The sequence below is a fragment of the Sceloporus undulatus genome, chromosome 5 (assembly GCF_019175285.1).
Source record: "Sceloporus undulatus isolate JIND9_A2432 ecotype Alabama chromosome 5, SceUnd_v1.1, whole genome shotgun sequence".
Lineage (NCBI taxonomy): Eukaryota > Metazoa > Chordata > Lepidosauria > Squamata > Phrynosomatidae > Sceloporus > Sceloporus undulatus.
Genome location: NC_056526.1, coordinates 136,740,893 through 136,757,229, shown reverse-complemented (window position 1 = coordinate 136,757,229; position 16,337 = coordinate 136,740,893). Strand labels below are relative to the sequence as shown.

The 16,337-nt window shown below is 43.2% G+C and overlaps 2 protein-coding genes across 12 annotated transcripts in view; one reads left to right on the top strand and one right to left on the bottom strand.

Moving 5' to 3' along the window:
• NEK1 (NIMA related kinase 1) overlaps positions 1-1,734 on the bottom strand; it is a 63,951-nt gene extending 62,217 nt beyond the window's left edge. For 2 of the 8 annotated variants that reach the window (XR_006104073.1, XM_042468458.1), the window contains exon 1: positions 1,501-1,697. The gene's annotated coding sequence lies outside the window, so the exon portion shown is untranslated. Of the gene's footprint in view, positions 1-1,500 lie in introns of all 8 variants that reach the window. The other 6 variants (XM_042468452.1, XM_042468457.1, XM_042468454.1 and 3 more) reach the window with 4 other exon arrangements.
• A 1,332-nt stretch (positions 1,735-3,066) lies between these two features.
• Positions 3,067-16,337, top strand: part of CLCN3 (chloride voltage-gated channel 3) — a 61,193-nt gene continuing 47,922 nt past the window's right edge. The window contains exons 1-2 of one of the 4 annotated variants that reach the window (XM_042467022.1): positions 3,067-3,195; positions 9,660-9,836. In XM_042467022.1, coding sequence (XP_042322956.1) covers positions 9,677-9,836 — 160 coding nt within the window. In that variant the 5' untranslated portion in view covers positions 3,067-3,195; positions 9,660-9,676. Of the gene's footprint in view, positions 3,196-3,664; positions 3,920-6,952; positions 7,190-9,659; positions 9,837-16,337 lie in introns of those variants that run through there. The other 3 variants (XM_042467026.1, XM_042467023.1, XM_042467024.1) reach the window with 3 other exon arrangements.

Genomic DNA, 16,337 nt, shown 5'->3' with positions numbered 1-16,337 from the left:
TCTCAAAGGGAGTTTTTCTCTTGCAAACCGAATTTAAAGTTTGTTTCCTAGACTGAATCTCCCGGCATCCACATGGACAGAAGGAGGAGAGGCCCACCTGCATCAATTAACCTTCCATGGCATCTGAACTGAGCACAACCACAAAATTTTGGCCAAATGCAGGGCTATGACTAACATTGTCAGTCCCCCACTCCTGTATCATTTTTAATATCATTGCCTGATGAAGAAGCCACTGGAGCTTGAAACCTTGCAATATATATTTTGTGCATTTTGGTTGGCCTCATAAAGGTATCACTGTTTTGTGGATTTGGGATGTTATTGCTGTTTGCTACATGGCTCAACATGGAAAGCCAGCATAGTGTAGTGGTTTGAGCATTGGACTATGACTCTGGAGACCAGGGTTCGAATCCCTGCTCAGCCAAGTAAACCCACTGGGTGACCTTGGGCAAGTCACACTCTCTCAGCCTCAGAAGAAGACAATGGGAAACTCTCTCTGAAGAAACTTGCCAAAAAAGATTTGGTGAAGGGTCGCCTTAGCCTAAGTCGGAAATGACATGAAGATACATAACAACAACAACGCCAATATGGCTATCCTTGAATATGGCTAAAGACTGACATTTATGATGGCATAAGCTCACAACATGACTTTCTTCAAGGGAAAGGAATGTCAAGATGCGAAATGACTATGGCTGCAATTTCATGAAAATGTGAAGTCATGCTACCTTTTAAGTTTTTGAAAAAGCTACACTCAATGAAATCCTGTGAACATTTACTCAGAGCAGGGCATGGAGGCCCTTTTCAGACTCACATCTAACGTATAATCATGGAGCGGTGCTTGGGTGTTCGTTCATGGCTTCAGTGTTGTTTTAATGTCTGTCATGTTATAGTCTTTGTACATGATATTTCTAATTGTTTTATTATAGGCTCATCCCTCCGTATTTGTGGCTTTGGTTATCCACGGATTTGATTAATATGTCCTCTCTAGGAACCTCTAGGTCCTCCTCTATGCAACTCTATGGTCAACTTTAACTCAGCGTTGCCCTGAGAGAGAGAAGACTCTACTAGCCCTTGCAGCTCCTCCAGGGCAGTTCTGTGCTCAGGGTCTGTCGGGCTGGAGGCCCTAGAGATCCCTAGAGAGGGCCTATAAACCAAATCCGTGGCTAATCAAAGCCGCAGTGGCCCTCAATATGTCCCCTGGGAGGGGTGTTTTGGGACTTGGGCTCCTGGCCACCAAGGCAGAGGCTTCTGGGAGCTGAAGTCCATTACAAAGGGCACAGCCTGCCTCATGTCCCCATCCCTGGCCCTTTGTTTTGAGAACACAACAACACAATGACTCACAACGAAGGCGCCCCACTTCCCTTCCCTTCCCTTGTTGTGTGTCCTTTTGAAGGCTACTGCCTGATTCATGGGGACCCCACCATGGGTCTTCATGCCAAGGTTGCTTCAGAAACGGGGCTTGCCACCGCCATCCTCTGAGGCTGAGACAGGGTTCGAACTCACAGCTCTGCCAAACCCCTCCTTCCAAGTCCTGGCCTCGACACACCCTTCAGCCCCTCCAGTGGTGGCCCACGGCGAAGCCCAGCGCCAGGGGACTTACGAGGCGAGAAGCGCGAGAAGGAGGCGCTACTCTGCAGGCACCGCCATCAACTCTGCAAGCCCTCCGTTTGCGGGAATGCTTCCAAGCCAACCTCACCCTCTTCTTGCAGAGCAAGCTTCGGTCCCGCCCCCTCCGCGTCGCCATTGGACAGTTGGCCTAGAATCTCCCTTCCCATTGGGCGAAACTCAGAAAGACGAAAAGGTTAGGGTGCGTGCGCTCAAGGTCGGGAGCGCCGCAGCGGCGGTTGCTTACAGCTTCTCCCTGGTAACGCGCGCGAGCGGAAGGTCACGTGACCAGAGGAAAGGGGGCGGGGCCCGCGCGAGGAGATCAACCGTCACTCAAAACGGAATGCTTGGAAAGTGGATTCTGTGGCCGCCTCAGTCAGCTCTGTGCTCTTGGGCTTATTATAATACCCCGCCTCTCAGGACAGGGACTCCTCAAGGCGGCTTACAAATGTAAAACACGATGAGGCTGCATCCACACTAGAGAACCCAGTTTGGCACCGCTTTAACTCTTTGGTTCAAGGCTATGGAATTCTGGGAGTTGGAGTTTGTTGTGGGGCCCAGAGCGGAGATCCCATTTTACAGAACAGACATGGACACGAATGAAATACTCAAGCCTTTACTGACATATTATTTAAAGATTAAATTAATTATAAATTAAATCTTGTCCAGGTCTGGCAAGATTGGCAACTGGGCCTTCCACTGGAATGATGGTATTTGTAGTCCAGGTCTGGCAAGATTGGCAACTGGGCCTTGCACTGGAATGATGGTATTTGTAGTCCAGGTCTGGCAAGGTTTCCAATTAGGTGCTGCAGAGTGAAAAGGGGTGCGACTTTCGTCCCCAATGGGCGTCCTGCTGGCATACTCACTTCTACCAGCATGGATGCAATGGAAGCTAGCTTCCAGACGGCAAAGATCAAGCCAGAGAGAGCCAGACAGCAAATGACGGTGAAAGAGAGGTTCGGACAAGAGTCCGTTCCCTCTCCGCAGGAAGTCGTGCCTTTCCCGGGTCCATTGCTGATATGTGCTAAGAAAACCTGATCTCTAACTGTAATGTCATTTTGAACATGTCCAAGATCGCTTGGCAACAGTACGGACACAAGGCATGACCTCACTCTTGTAGCGCGCCTGTTTCGTTTTATTTAACTGCTCCGGCTGCCTCCTGTTGCATTCTGGGTTTTGTAGTTCAGTGAGGCCTAAGAGCGCTCTTGCTGAGAATTCTAAGTTCTACATCCTTAAACCACAAATCCCAGAATGCAAAAAAGAGGCAGCACTGTATAAGAGCGAAGCCTGCGGGGAACGGGAGTTTGGACGCTGCGCATGCGCGTTGAGAAAAAGCATTTACGTCGCCGGAGCGGGAGGGGGAAGAAAGGATGGTTTGTGTGTGCGTCAGCGAGAGAAGGGCGGGCTCCGATTGGCTGGCGAGGGCTCGCGCGGCCCTTCCCTCCGAGCCCCGCCCCGTCGCCCGTAGCTCCTCCCCTTCGGCCTCGTGGCGGGGGTCAGTCTCCGCCTGGCTTGGCGGCGAGGAGGAGGAGGAGGAGGAGGAGGATGAGGGAGCCGTTCTCTGGGGATCAGCAGGCGGCGCTGTGCGGCCAGGTAGGCGGCAAGGGCCTTGTTGCTCCGCAGCGCTGCAGGACAAGGGACGGACCGTCCTCCAGCCCAGCCGGAGTTCAAAACGCCCTCCATTTTGAGCGGCATGACTACGAAGAGTGGTCCCCCGAACTGGGCTCTTCAAGGGGATTTTGGACTCCAGCTCCCAGAATCCCAGGCTGCTGGCCAACGTGGCTGAGGCTTCTGGGAGATGAAGTCCAAAGTCTCTTAAAGGGCACCGTTTTGGGGAACCACTGATAGGAATGGTGGCCGGGGTTTTTTGGTGGGGCTTTTCTCTGGCCCTTTCCCGTCTACTGCGCGCCTTGGTGAGCCCTGAGACTTTCCCAAGCAAGAGAAGAGAGGAGGCCACCACATTGGCTTTATTGCTCTGACTACAGAAATAACAACCACCCAGTTTGAGGCCGCCTGGGCTGCCCTGGCTGAGTGCGAGGGGATCCTGGGAATCGTAGTTTATTCTGGCCCCAGAGCCCTCTGGCGGAGAAGGCGAACTGTCTCACAAAACTCCAGTTCCCAGGATCCCCTCGCACTCAGCCAGGGCAGCCCAGGCGGCCTCAGACTGCAGTCTGTTTCCTTCCGACCTCAGAGCAATAAAGCAGCACCGTTTCCCTGGGTCTTTCTGGAGCTCAGTGCCTGGTGTCCTCCGAAGTGAGATGATGCCCAGACCTTCCATGAGCTTCTTCCTGTCTTCTGCTTGTCCTTCCTTTTCAAGGTATCCCTTTATTCCACCCTGTTCTTCATCTTGTCTTCTCTGTCCGGAATTTCCTCCCTGAGCATGGCTTTAAACCTTCCCAAGGTATTTGAGGAGTGTCCATGGATCCAGCCATCCACAGCAGGACAATACTAAAAACACTCCAGAGAGCAAACCTTGAGTTGTCATTTTATGTACTGTTTTACTACCTCATTGCATGCACTGAAACTGGAGCATCCTCAGATTTTGGTATTCCTGGGCATGGGGGGGAGGGGGGGCTGGAACTAAAGTCCAGCAGTTACCAAGGTAGAATTGTATTCTTTGTAATTCTTTTGTATTACAGGAAACAAGTGAAGAGTTAAGTTAATTAACCTGTGATTCTCTGTGATTAGTTTGGAATCCCATTGAACTCACTTTGCCTGAATAGACATGCCTTGGATGTCATTGTTAGACTTGCCCATAAGAAGGAAAAGGCTTATTTCTGAAGAAGTGTTTCATGGTATATCTGGCCTTTCTAACCAGTGGAGTAAAACTGAATCTTCTAACGAATGCATAACAAAAACTACTCCTTATCTTGACAGACATACAGAGAGAATATGAATGTGGGATTGTTCAGCCACTTTAATACCTAATCATTCTCCCCTATAAATAATCCTCTGTGCCATGTTTCTTCCCTGGAAGGCTTGCCTCTTCCTTAAACTTGTGTGTTTTGTTGGCGGTGTGTATCTTTCTACCTTTGAAGGAGACCTGGCTGGCAGAGAGAAGGTTAAGCCCTGCTTCCCACTTTTCAGCCAGTACAGTACTGGACTGTAAATTCTTCCAGTTATCTTTCCTTCATGATTTGTAGTCATCCCCATTGTTAGCCATTTAAAAGACATGAATAATTTCCCTAATGGTTCTGCTATAGTCTGAAAGGTCATATGACTCTCACAAAAAGAGTTTTCTATGAGTACAACAGTTTACAGTAGCTTTAAGAGGTAAGAATGAAGCAAATGAAAGCATAAAGCAGGAGCACTGAGATCTATTTAGAGGGTTTAATAGTATCACAAGTAAAACAGTTACCTTGGTGAGTAGTATTTAATGATTAAGATGAAGTAGTATGACACATAATGCTAAATCACTTCTAGTTGCATGACTAAAAATGTTAGTGTCAATGCCTGTCTTAATCTAAAACATTATTTACATCAGTGTTTCTAATTTCAATAGAACTTACTCCTACACCACCATATTTAAGGCTTTTGTTGTGATAATTCCTTATGTGATATATGGTATGATTTGGTATGTTCCATTCATTAACAATATGGTTTGTTTATTTTTTATTATATGTAATCAAAACAGTTTTTAAAACTTGTGCATTCGTTGCATTAATATAATGAAATCCCTGTGTTAGTACACAAAAAGGCTCCATAATGTGACTTGCATATGTTTTTGTAAACTTTTAAAAACTTTCATATATTTGTACCAATTTTATTAGGAAAGGGGAGCAATGATGCAAGAAAAATCAGGATGAGAAAACCTTTCCTCTTACCAATACCTATCGTGTTTAGCTCTAACTTTGGTTTTGAAGATTATCAGGCTGTTGCATTCCTGTGACTGAATTCATGGTGACTTAATTTTAAATGAAAGCTTTAGTATTTAATATATTAAATTCAGTTGGCAATCCTTATTTTGTGTATATACAGTGCAGCTGTGAAATTGCAGAAGGCATTCACTCCTGGACATAGGGACTACAAAACTGGCAGTTACAGAATGTTTGGAGAGGAATACAAAACATTTCTGCTTGGTTTTGCATTTTTGGTGGCAAAATAATGTTCAGTTCAGATTATTAACGGTGCAATCTTAAATGGGTCTACTCAAAAATAAATCCGACTGAGTTCAATGAAGATTGCTCATAAGTAAGCAGATCCAAAGGTTCCCAGACTTTAATCCTCCAGGTGATTTAGACATCAGCTTCCGGAATTCCTATTGGCCAAGTTTACTGAGGCTTTTGGGAGTTGAAGTCCAAAACACTGAGAACCAAAGTTTGGGAAGCACTAAAATTGTAGCATAACCTGTCTGTTGGAAAAAAATAGACTACTGCAAGATAGTGTGTTGATTAAGGAAATACAAATGTAACAAAATGCAAAGACATCAAACAGTAAATATAAAATATAACAAACATGAATCCATAAATACTGTGCACCCATATCGTACATGGGCTCTCCTTATGCGGCTTTCAGCATACACTGAAAGCCACACTGGAAAAACCCTTGTGCGCCCTGGAAGAAGTAATGGGGTGTGCATCCATGGTGCATGCGCCACAGGCACGAACCTCATTATTTCTAATGGGGCTCCAGTATGCACTGGATTTCCCTTATGCAGCGGGGTCCAGATCCCCACGTAAGAGAAGGGCCCACTATATGGATTAGTGTTCATGATACAAACAAGTGTCTCTTCAAAATTATTATTCATAAGTCTTTAAGTCTGGTATCCTAAAGCAAAAACAACCTTTGACAAATCTTCATAAGCTGTGCCCTTTAATAATAGGAATAAGAATCTGTAAGAACTTACAATGAAGGGCTGTAAACATTACAAGGTTGTAGTAATAACCTTTAACAAATCTTCAAAACGTATCCTTTAATATTTGAAATAAGTTGTGAGCACTTGCATGAAGAATGTAAAAATAATGCAGCTGAAAAGCTGTAGTAGTAACACAACTATCACTAGAACTACCAAGTTCTTTTGAAAATAGCTTTGTCAGTACAACAGGCAGATCATGGTTTTCAATTATTATTTGTGGTATTTTCCAGACTCCCAAGAATTGCACTTAATGAACAAATTGTAACACCAACAAACTGCATCTTTTAATGTAAAAAGCCTTTGACTTAAGCAGACTTGAAGATCTTAAGAGCTGGAAGGGGCCACAAGAGCTATCCAGTTCCTAGGTTCTCAAACAGTGGGGTTCAAGTAAGGCGCTGACCTCAGACGCTGAATCGTACAAACCAATCTTGTTTTCTCTCTTACCATGTATGGCTGTGAGAGCTGGACAGTTAAGAAAACAAATAGTAAGAAAATCAATTCATTTGAGATGGTGGTGCTGGAGAAGAGTGCTGAAGATGCTATGGACAGCCAAGAAGAAAAACAAATGGGTCCTGAAGATCAAGCGAGAAATCTCCCTGGAAGCCACGATGACAAAAGTGAAGCTGGCGTACTTTGGACACATCATGAGAATTCATGACTCATTGGAAAAGACATAATGTTAGGAAAGAAGGCTGAATGCTAGACGGATGGACTCTATTAGGGAGATCACAGGTTTGTAGGAACTAAGCAGAGCAGTGGAGAATAGGGGGTCTTGGAGATGTCTCATCTTGAAATCAGCTTGAGGGCAGTTAACAACAACAACATTCGGTGTCAGATTGTGTGATAGTGAGTGAGAAGGAAGAGAAGGAAATAGTGCCAGGGTGTCATGGGGCTTGTGTGTGCATGACAGCAGTTTGGGAGGGGCTTGGAGCAAAGGATGCTGCTTTCTCAGCCACATACTGAAGCTGTCTGCATATTGACAGAGCAGCTGGCTTTGGTAAGCTGTTAGGTTCTTTGGTGATCACTGTCCCAACCATTTCTCTAGATGCATACACTTTGCAGAAATGTTTGGAGCGATGGTTGCTTTCTTCCCCAACCCTTTCTCCCAAAGCACATAGCCTTTTCAATGGCAAAGGGAATCAACTCTTTACCGCCTGGCCAGCAGGGCCACCAGATGCAGAACACAACTCCTTCCCGCCAGTTGCCACTGGTGGGAATGGGCTGCTCCTGCCACTTGCAGCCATGCCTGGGTCTGGCAGAGCTACTGGTGAGGTGACAGAGTCACTATTAAAGTACTGATACCTCCTTTTGTGAAACTGGATTCTCCGTACTAGCAGCTATGAAGGGTAAATGTACTGAAAACTTGAGGTCACCAAAGAACTGGGAGGTGCTCTTTCTATTATCACTCCTCTTTTTAGTAAACTTTGTGCTCAGAAACAAGCACATGTATCACATCAAATATAAACATCGTGTTGAGTTTGGTGTTGAATTTATTGAAATAAAAATGTTCAAATTTGAATGATATTTCTTTATAAAATGTTTAAAAAATGAGTATACATAAATGTGTGAACAAAAATATGGACACTAAAAATAAAATATTTTAATTCACATACAATACTATGTTGAGTGTGGGGGGATTTGTTTGTAAATGTAAAGGGGAGCTTAGGGGGAAGAGGTCTACCGCCTGGAAGAAGGGGAAGAAGTTTGGAAGTCTTATTTTTAAAAAAGGAGCCGCCACCTTTACTGAGTAGTGTGGCGAAAGGCGACAGCTTAGTCTGTCCTGGGATCACCTAAAGAAACACCAGCCTTGCCAGAAATTTGCAAGTTATTTGGCATCATTTTTCTTTGTTTCTTCCTTTACATCCTTTGGTACATGCCCCTAAGTTTTACCCTTGACTTATCCATGGGTCATATCAAAATCCATAATTTTGGCCCCCAAAACCTGCCCTCGACTTATACATGAAGTTGGCTTATAGTCAAGTATATACGGTAGTTTAGTCCCCTAACATACATGAATATACAATTACAGCATTCCTGAAAGATGCCTGTTTAATCTCTGTTTAAAAACTGTCAAACAAGAAGGGTCCACCACCCTCCAAGGCAGTTTATCCACTCACTGTTGAGCAGTTCTTACAGTAAAGAAGTACTTCCTAATGTTTAGATGCACTCTCTTTTCTTGTATTTGAAGCCCTTGTTTTAGGTTCTAGTTTCCGAAACAGCAGAAAATAAGCTCGCTCCATTTTCTATTTGACATCCCTTCAGATAGTTGAAGATGTCCATCATGTCACCTTTCAGTCTTCTGCAAACTAAATGTACTTAGTTCCCAAAGTCATTCCTTGCAAGGCTTGGTTTCCAGGCTTTTAGTCATCGTGTTTACCCTTCTCTGAACACATTCTAACTTGTCAATATCCTTATTGAACTGTTGTGCGCAGAGCTGGACACAGTATTCCAAGTGAAGTCTGACCAAAGCAAACTAGAGTGGCACCACTGTCTTCCTTGATCTGAATGCCAGTGTAGCATAGAATTGCTTTCTGCAGTGCTCTCATTTAATCTTGCAGTGTCTCAATTAATTTGAATAATCTTAATCCAAAATGAACAAATTATGAGATATTACTAGCAGACCTGAAAATTGCTCTGGACATTCACACTTAAAATTCTTAACTCACAAAACAGTGATACCTTTACTGGCCAACCAAAATAATGCACAAAATATATGTTGCAAGCTTTCAAAGCTCTGAAGGTCCACCGGCTTCTTCATCAGGCAAAGATGTTAACAATCATACTGGGTGGGTGGGGAAGATAATATGGCAGTGTTAGTTACAACATTAGTTGCAAGCCTGCATTTTGTCAAGCTGTTGCTGTTCTCAGTTCAGGTGTTGTTGAAGGGGACATTCATGTAGACCAGCCCCCCCCCCCTTCTAGCCATGTGGCTACTAAAGGAAAAAAATTAAAAGTTCCATCATCAGTGAGTATCTAGAGGGCACAATCTCTTGAAAGGAAAATGAGAAAGGCTATTTTAATGCTCATACTCAACAAACCATGTGTTTGTGTTGAAACAGTTGCCACTGTTTGAATAATACTGGTTATGGAATTTGCACATCCTCTGAGTTAACCTTCCAATTAAGTAAACTTTTTTTTATAATTGTTAGATTGATTGTGTATGTAGACAGTACTTTCTAACTATGAGTTTCTTCTTTTTCAGCTTATAGAAGCAGCTAAATGGAGTCTGAACAGCTGTTCCATAGAGGTTATTACCGAAGTAGCTACAACAGCATAACTAGTGCAAGCAGTGATGAAGAACTTCTAGATGGAGCAGGTGTCATAATGGATTTTCAGACATCTGAAGATGATAACTTGTTAGACGGTGATGCATGTATAGGTAAGTGAGTAAACTTTTTATTTTTTTGAGGGGTGGGGTTCATGTCATGTACATGATGGAAGGCTATGCATTAGGATATGCACATGATATAATATTGCAGAAGATGGGCCCAAACAGACAGGCCAAAATAAAGCTGCATTGGCTCACTTTGGTGGTATGCTGTTTAAATGCTGCATGCATCTTAAGAGACTGGAAGCTACGCCAAAGCTACGTTCTAATCCTAAGGACTGGAACACAGGTTTGGCGCAGCGTCTGGCCTCTTAAGATGCATGTATCATTTAAACGGCATACCTCCTAAAGTGACCCAAAACAGCTTTATTTTGGCCTGTCTGTTCAGGCCTGATCTCTTTTATAGTATGAACATAATGAAATATTAGTGTCTTAATTCAAATATTGTGGCCAAAAACATGAATTAGAATTTGGGGCCATGTTTTGGGGTTATGTGCTACAATTCTTCCTCTCACTTCCTAATTCTGACTATCACTATAGCTTTCTATGTAACATCCAAATTGTACAAACTATGGTTATAAAAAAACTATAGTTAGCCACCATAGCAGACCATTATTTGTTTTGGTTTTTCATTTCTCGTTTGGAGACAAATCATAGAACCATAAAGTTGGAAGAGACAAATACCGTATTTTCTGGCATATAAAATGACTCTTTAGTCCTGTTTTATACGTCGGTTTAAGCATTTGTTGGCCTCTACAGAGACAGGCGAATGGCGTAGCCATCTCTCCATCTCCAGGGTGTGTGTGTCCATTCGGGTTTCTATCCCAGCAGGCACCGTGGCTGGGTTCTCCATTTCTCTCCACCATTACAGCTGGGGTGAGGGAACAGGGGGCTGGTTTCAGGGGCTGGTAGCTGGAAAAGGTGGTGGAGAAGAGGCTCCAGAGCTGGTCTGGTGGGCTTTCTCACAAAATTTCATTTCAGATTACAGTTGGCCCTTCTTATACACAGATTCAAGCATCCATGGTTTGAAAATGTTCAAAAAAAGTATGAATTTCACATATCAAACCTTGATTTTCCATTTTTTGGAAGGGACGCTATTTTTCTATGTGATTATATTTAATGGGACTTGAGCATACAAGGATTTTGTTATACACGGGGGATCCTGGAACCAAACCCCAGCGTATAATAAGGGTCCACTGTACTTTGTATGGTTCTTTCTTTTCTGAGCGGATTTTCTATAAAAAAAGAGAGAGAGATCCCAGTAGCTCTTCAGGTGTAGTTGATTTAGCTTAATGGCAGACTACATTCCACAACTGATAAATGTACAGTTTGTACTTGACACCATTTAAAAAGAAAGTCAATAAGAAAGGAACAATAACTCTTGAAGTAACTCTAGACAAGTCATGGATGAATTAGAGGAATAAAATGTACTGTTCCTATTCAGCCTTAATAAGAAAATGGAAGAGCTGAAATGTGTGAAATGTAAGGATAAAATGTTTGTGTTAATTGTTAGGGTGGGATTAATGAATTCAAGCAAACAGCACACCCTTTTTGGCTTATTTAATCAGTTATAGAAATCTGAGCCTATTTGCAAATTAATGAAGGATCATGAAACTTTTTGTTTGTTTTTTCTTTTTGGTCCATGTCCAGAAATTTGGATTGGTATGCAACCTTATAAATAAGTACTAACCTGCCAGAATAGAATTACCATATATACTAGCCTATAGGTCAACCTCATGTATAAATCAAGGGCAGGTTTGGGGGCCAGAATTATGGATTTTTATATGACTCATGGAGAAGTTGATGGTAAAACTTAGGGGCATGTAACAAAGGATGTAAAAGATGAAGCAAAGGAAGGAAGAAAGAAAGAAAGAAAGAAAGAAAGGGAGGGGCGGGAGAGGAGAGGAGGGGAGGGGAGGGAAAGAAGAGAGAAAAGGTCCGGTGGAGGGCTGCTTGTCTTCCCCAGCTCCAATGGGAATGATAAGCGCGCCCTCCCAAAAAATCAATTCCAAAGAGGCCCCATTTTCCTAGTGGGAACGTGGGGCCTTTTGGAATTGATTACAATAGCAGGGCAGACCCAAATCAGGATGCACGTTATTCTTTCAGTGGGAATGGGCCCAGTGTAAATCTATCATGGAGGGAAGTAGAAGACAGCACTATACAGTTCGCTCTCCATATCCACAGATTCTCTATCCATGGATTCTACCATCCATGGCTTGAAAATGTTAATCACAATAGCAGCTTCATTTATATACAGCTTCATACTGAACAAAGCAGTCTCTGAGTGGTTTACAACTGTGAGCTAATTGCACCCAACATGCTGGGTACTCATTTTAGTGACCTTGGAAGGATGCAAGCCTGAGTCAAGCTTGAGCCCTGGCTAGTATTGAACTCACAACCTTATGGTTTTGAGTGAGTGGCTGCAGTACAGGCATTTAACCACTGCCCCAACACATATAAACTCCAAAATGCAAATCTTGATTTTGCCATATTATATAAGGGACACCATTTTATTTTGCCATTATATTTATTGAGACTTTAGCATCCACAAATTTTGGTATCCATGGGTGGGGAGGAGCTTGATACCAAGGGCCCACTGTACCAAGTAAATCCTAAGATGTGAAATGCTATCCTGGTATAAGCCACTTCCATTGATTCACTATTTCACATTGTAAGAGAAGGAAGAATCAAACATTTAACCTAATGTAAAATTCTGGTTGAACAAGTTTTTTCTCAATCAGTATTTCCTCAGAGCATTCCTTTCTTGCTGCATTCAACCTGTTCCATGGTATGTCCAAAACCATAAGGAGTATTATGAGCAGGCTTGTGCTATTTGTAAACCCCCTCCCCCAAATCTAAATGCAGCCCACAAGAATTTATTGTGGCTTGCTATAGCTGCTTGTTTGCCCTGTGTTTCTGAAGTTCCAGGTAGGCAAACAAACAAAAATATTTATTTAGCCCAGGGGCAGGTCTGAACAATGTTTTATCCATATGCAAGGCACTGTACAAGGTTGGCAGAACATGTTGAGTTTGGTGGTCAGTTATGACAGAATGGTCTTCAGTGTCATCTGGAAAGGTGCTATCATAAGCTGGAAAGGAAAGAGCTGATTTCACACATAATGCTACATAATGGCTTAGTGCTGTATGCAAGAGCTTTGGCTATATGATGTGGGGAGCCGTCTGTTATCCTCCCCCCCAATAATAGGGACTAGTGACTAGTGCCATATTTGTATTCTTTGGCTACAACTGTTTCTTTCTTTAGTTTTTTGTGGGTTTTTCAGGCTATGTGGCCATGTTCTAGCAGAGTTTCTTCCTGATGTTTCGCCAGCATCTGTGGCTGGCGTCTTCTTTCTTTCCTGGAAATTCACCAGGCCGCCAGTGGCTCAGGGCCTAGTGTAAACCCAAGGATCAGTACATTTGGGTAGCATTGTTCTAAACATGTAGTTCATCCATATTGAGAAATTACCCTTGTGAAACTGAACTCCCTTGAAGTCCTAGCTGAGCAGAAGAAGAGTAAAGTTCAGGTTTATTCTCATTGGACTGTACCATTGTTGATGAGCAAAGCAGGCCAAAGGTAAATTGTGGTGTGGAACTATGTGTAGAAATACTTTGCCCGCATTGCTTTTCATCATCATTCTTTATTTGTTTCTATCCCTTTCTGCTTCTGCATCTGTTTCTTCACCCTGCCACCTCCACTGTTATGAATCTATTCTTGTGGGCGAACGTGGTTGAAGTGGATCTGTCCACCATCTTATCACAGGCCCTGTGTAGATGGGCCCTTTGCAGCATATCCACGACGTGCTAGGGTTGCCTCGGGGCGGCACGTACACACGTCCCACAACCCTAGCATGTTGTGCAGCACCATACAAACAGCACGCGCAATGATTAAGTTGCAGCTGTGCCGCCTACAAATGACGCTGCGCAGCTGTGACGTAACGGAACTGTCTCTGGCGCTTTGTGGCACCACAAAAAGGAGCCGCTTTTTGCAGCTCCTTCTTTGCTGCGCAGCTGCGCAGCGCCATTTGTAGGCTGTGGCTCTCCTGTGCAGCAAAAGAGTTTGGCAGTCTGCACCCCGCCACAGACTATTAATTACATATCCTTTTAGGACAAGCCCTGCTTGTAACAAAAAAATGTTGCTGATGTGTTTGGATCATGTAGCTTCTATTTAGGCTTCAGTAAACAATAAGAAACTTAATGGGGGGATGCACCCTGTCCCTTGAGTCTTGAGTAGGTCATGATGTTCCTCTTAGCTTGAGCCCGAAACACACTTTTCTAATTCACTCCTGTTTTTAGCAGAAGCTAATTTTCAGTCTTGTTTATTGAGAGAAGCTAATAATGCAGTCCTATACAGGTTTACTCACTGAACTCATTGTGATATAATTCTGAGTTAAATAGGTTGAGAACCTGAATGTCATGTCTTTATTCTTTTCTCATTAGACTATTATCTATGCACCCCATACACACAGACATAGCGAAGAGAGAACACATAGCAAAGAGAGAGTTTTGTTTTGTCTTTCTGTAACAATTCAAATTAATTACAAAACTACTGATATTATTCAGACAGCATACTAAACTTTGGCTTAGGTTTGCTTTGACATTTTTTTAAAAAAATACAAATGGCTTGTGGTTGGCTAGAAAACTAGACCACTTTATTTTAATTTGCTAACTAAACAAGGGCATGGTTTGTCAATCAAGAAACCATGATTTTGTGTGAGTTTCCAAACTCTGGTTTATATTAATAATTGTTTGGTTTAACAGGGCAACCAGTGATTCTTGTACCCCGTGTAGTGAAATTTATGATTGCTTGATCTATATCTAGAAGCCAACTAAAGTTTAGATGCTAAGGTTGTCTATGCTTCAAAAAGATAATTTGGAATGATGTTTGAGTTCAGATACTGTCACTTAAAAAGGTATTTTGTTCACTTTCTGGTTTTGTGTGTAATTTATTTGTTTTATTTATTTCTCCATTTTCTCCAATTATGGGATCCAAGGTGGCTCTCACAGAGTATCATCAATATCATTATCACATGTACAGGAAACTGCCACTTATCTGACAAGTTAGGGATTGCAGCACTGTCAGAAACTGGATGTCATCCACACTGCAGAAATAATGACACCACTTTCACTGCCATGGCTCAGTGCTATGGAATTCCAGGATTTGTGGTTTTGTGAGAGATGTATCCTTCTCTGTCAGAAAGCTCTGGTGCCACAATAGCAATCACAGATTCACAGCAGAAATCCCAGAATTCCATAGCATTGAGCCATGGCAGTTAATGTGGTGTTAAACTAAATTATTTCTCTAGTACAGATGCAGCCTTGATCAGAAACAGAACCCAGGTAGGAAACATGAAGGAATTATGGTGGCTTGCTTGGGACTGCTTCTGTGAACCCATGCACACTCCTAGCAAACTGTCTCAGACAGCTTGGTGCTTTCCCCCCTTCTCAGTTGACTTTTCAAGCAGCATGTGTGTGCACGATCGATCCCAAGTAAGCTTCCATAGGACAGAAGGATTGATGAAAGAGCAGACTCCTTGATGGATTAATGGAGCTTGTCCTTAATTTGCAAGTGTCAAAAAGCAAATTGTCAGATAATGGGCTGTTGGGGGGCAGGGAGAGCTTTTCATATCATTAATATGCATTTATCTGTTTTCAGTCTAGATCAGTGGTCCCCAAACTGTGCCCTTTAAGTGATTTTGGATTCAGCTCCCAGAAGCCTCAGCCATAATGGCCAATCGTCTGGGATTCTGGGAGGTGAAGTCCAAAATTCCTTAAAGAGCACAGTTTGGGGACCAGTGGACTAGGTAATTGTTTGTTATATGTGATCTGGAACCTTTGAGTAAGTTATACATTTTATATTTTTATCTATTATACATATTTATATGCAACTGAACATAAAACATGCCACATATGGAGGCATCACTAGGTGGGTGTGGATTGCACTGGGAGTGTTCACCCAGAGGGATTGGCATGGCTATTGGGCTAGCAAGAAAGGCCATCACCTCCTTTTCCTGCTTGCTCAGCAGCCACAGCAGACCCTAAATGGGCCTTTAGAGTCTGGCATGGTTGCTCTCTCAGTGAGATTCTGAAGGCCCTTGCTGGGGGATGGTGCCGTCAGAGTCAGACATGGCTGCTGGGTGAGCAACCACTCCAGACCCTGAAAGGATGCTCTGGAGGCTACAGCGCAACTCCCCTCAGCAGTGATCTAGCAGGTGCGGACTGCACTGGGAGTGAACACCCAGAGGGACTGGCACAGCTATTTGGCCAGCCAGAAAGGGCATTCAAGGAGAGATGGAGGGAGGGGGAAGGCCAGAATAGTTCCCCTGCACCAGGTGACACCAGCCACAGTGACACCACTGGCCACAGGACTAAAGAGTATAAAAACGCTCAGAAATAAAAAATTAGAGAATGTAAACTAGAAAAAGAGAAAAACAAATGCAGTTTCCAGACCATCTCTAAAGGAAGCTTCATATAAAGTACTGTGAAACAATTCTGTTTTGAGATTTTGAAACATCAAGTACTGTAGTCAGCACGTCTCAGTCTTTGAATTACCAT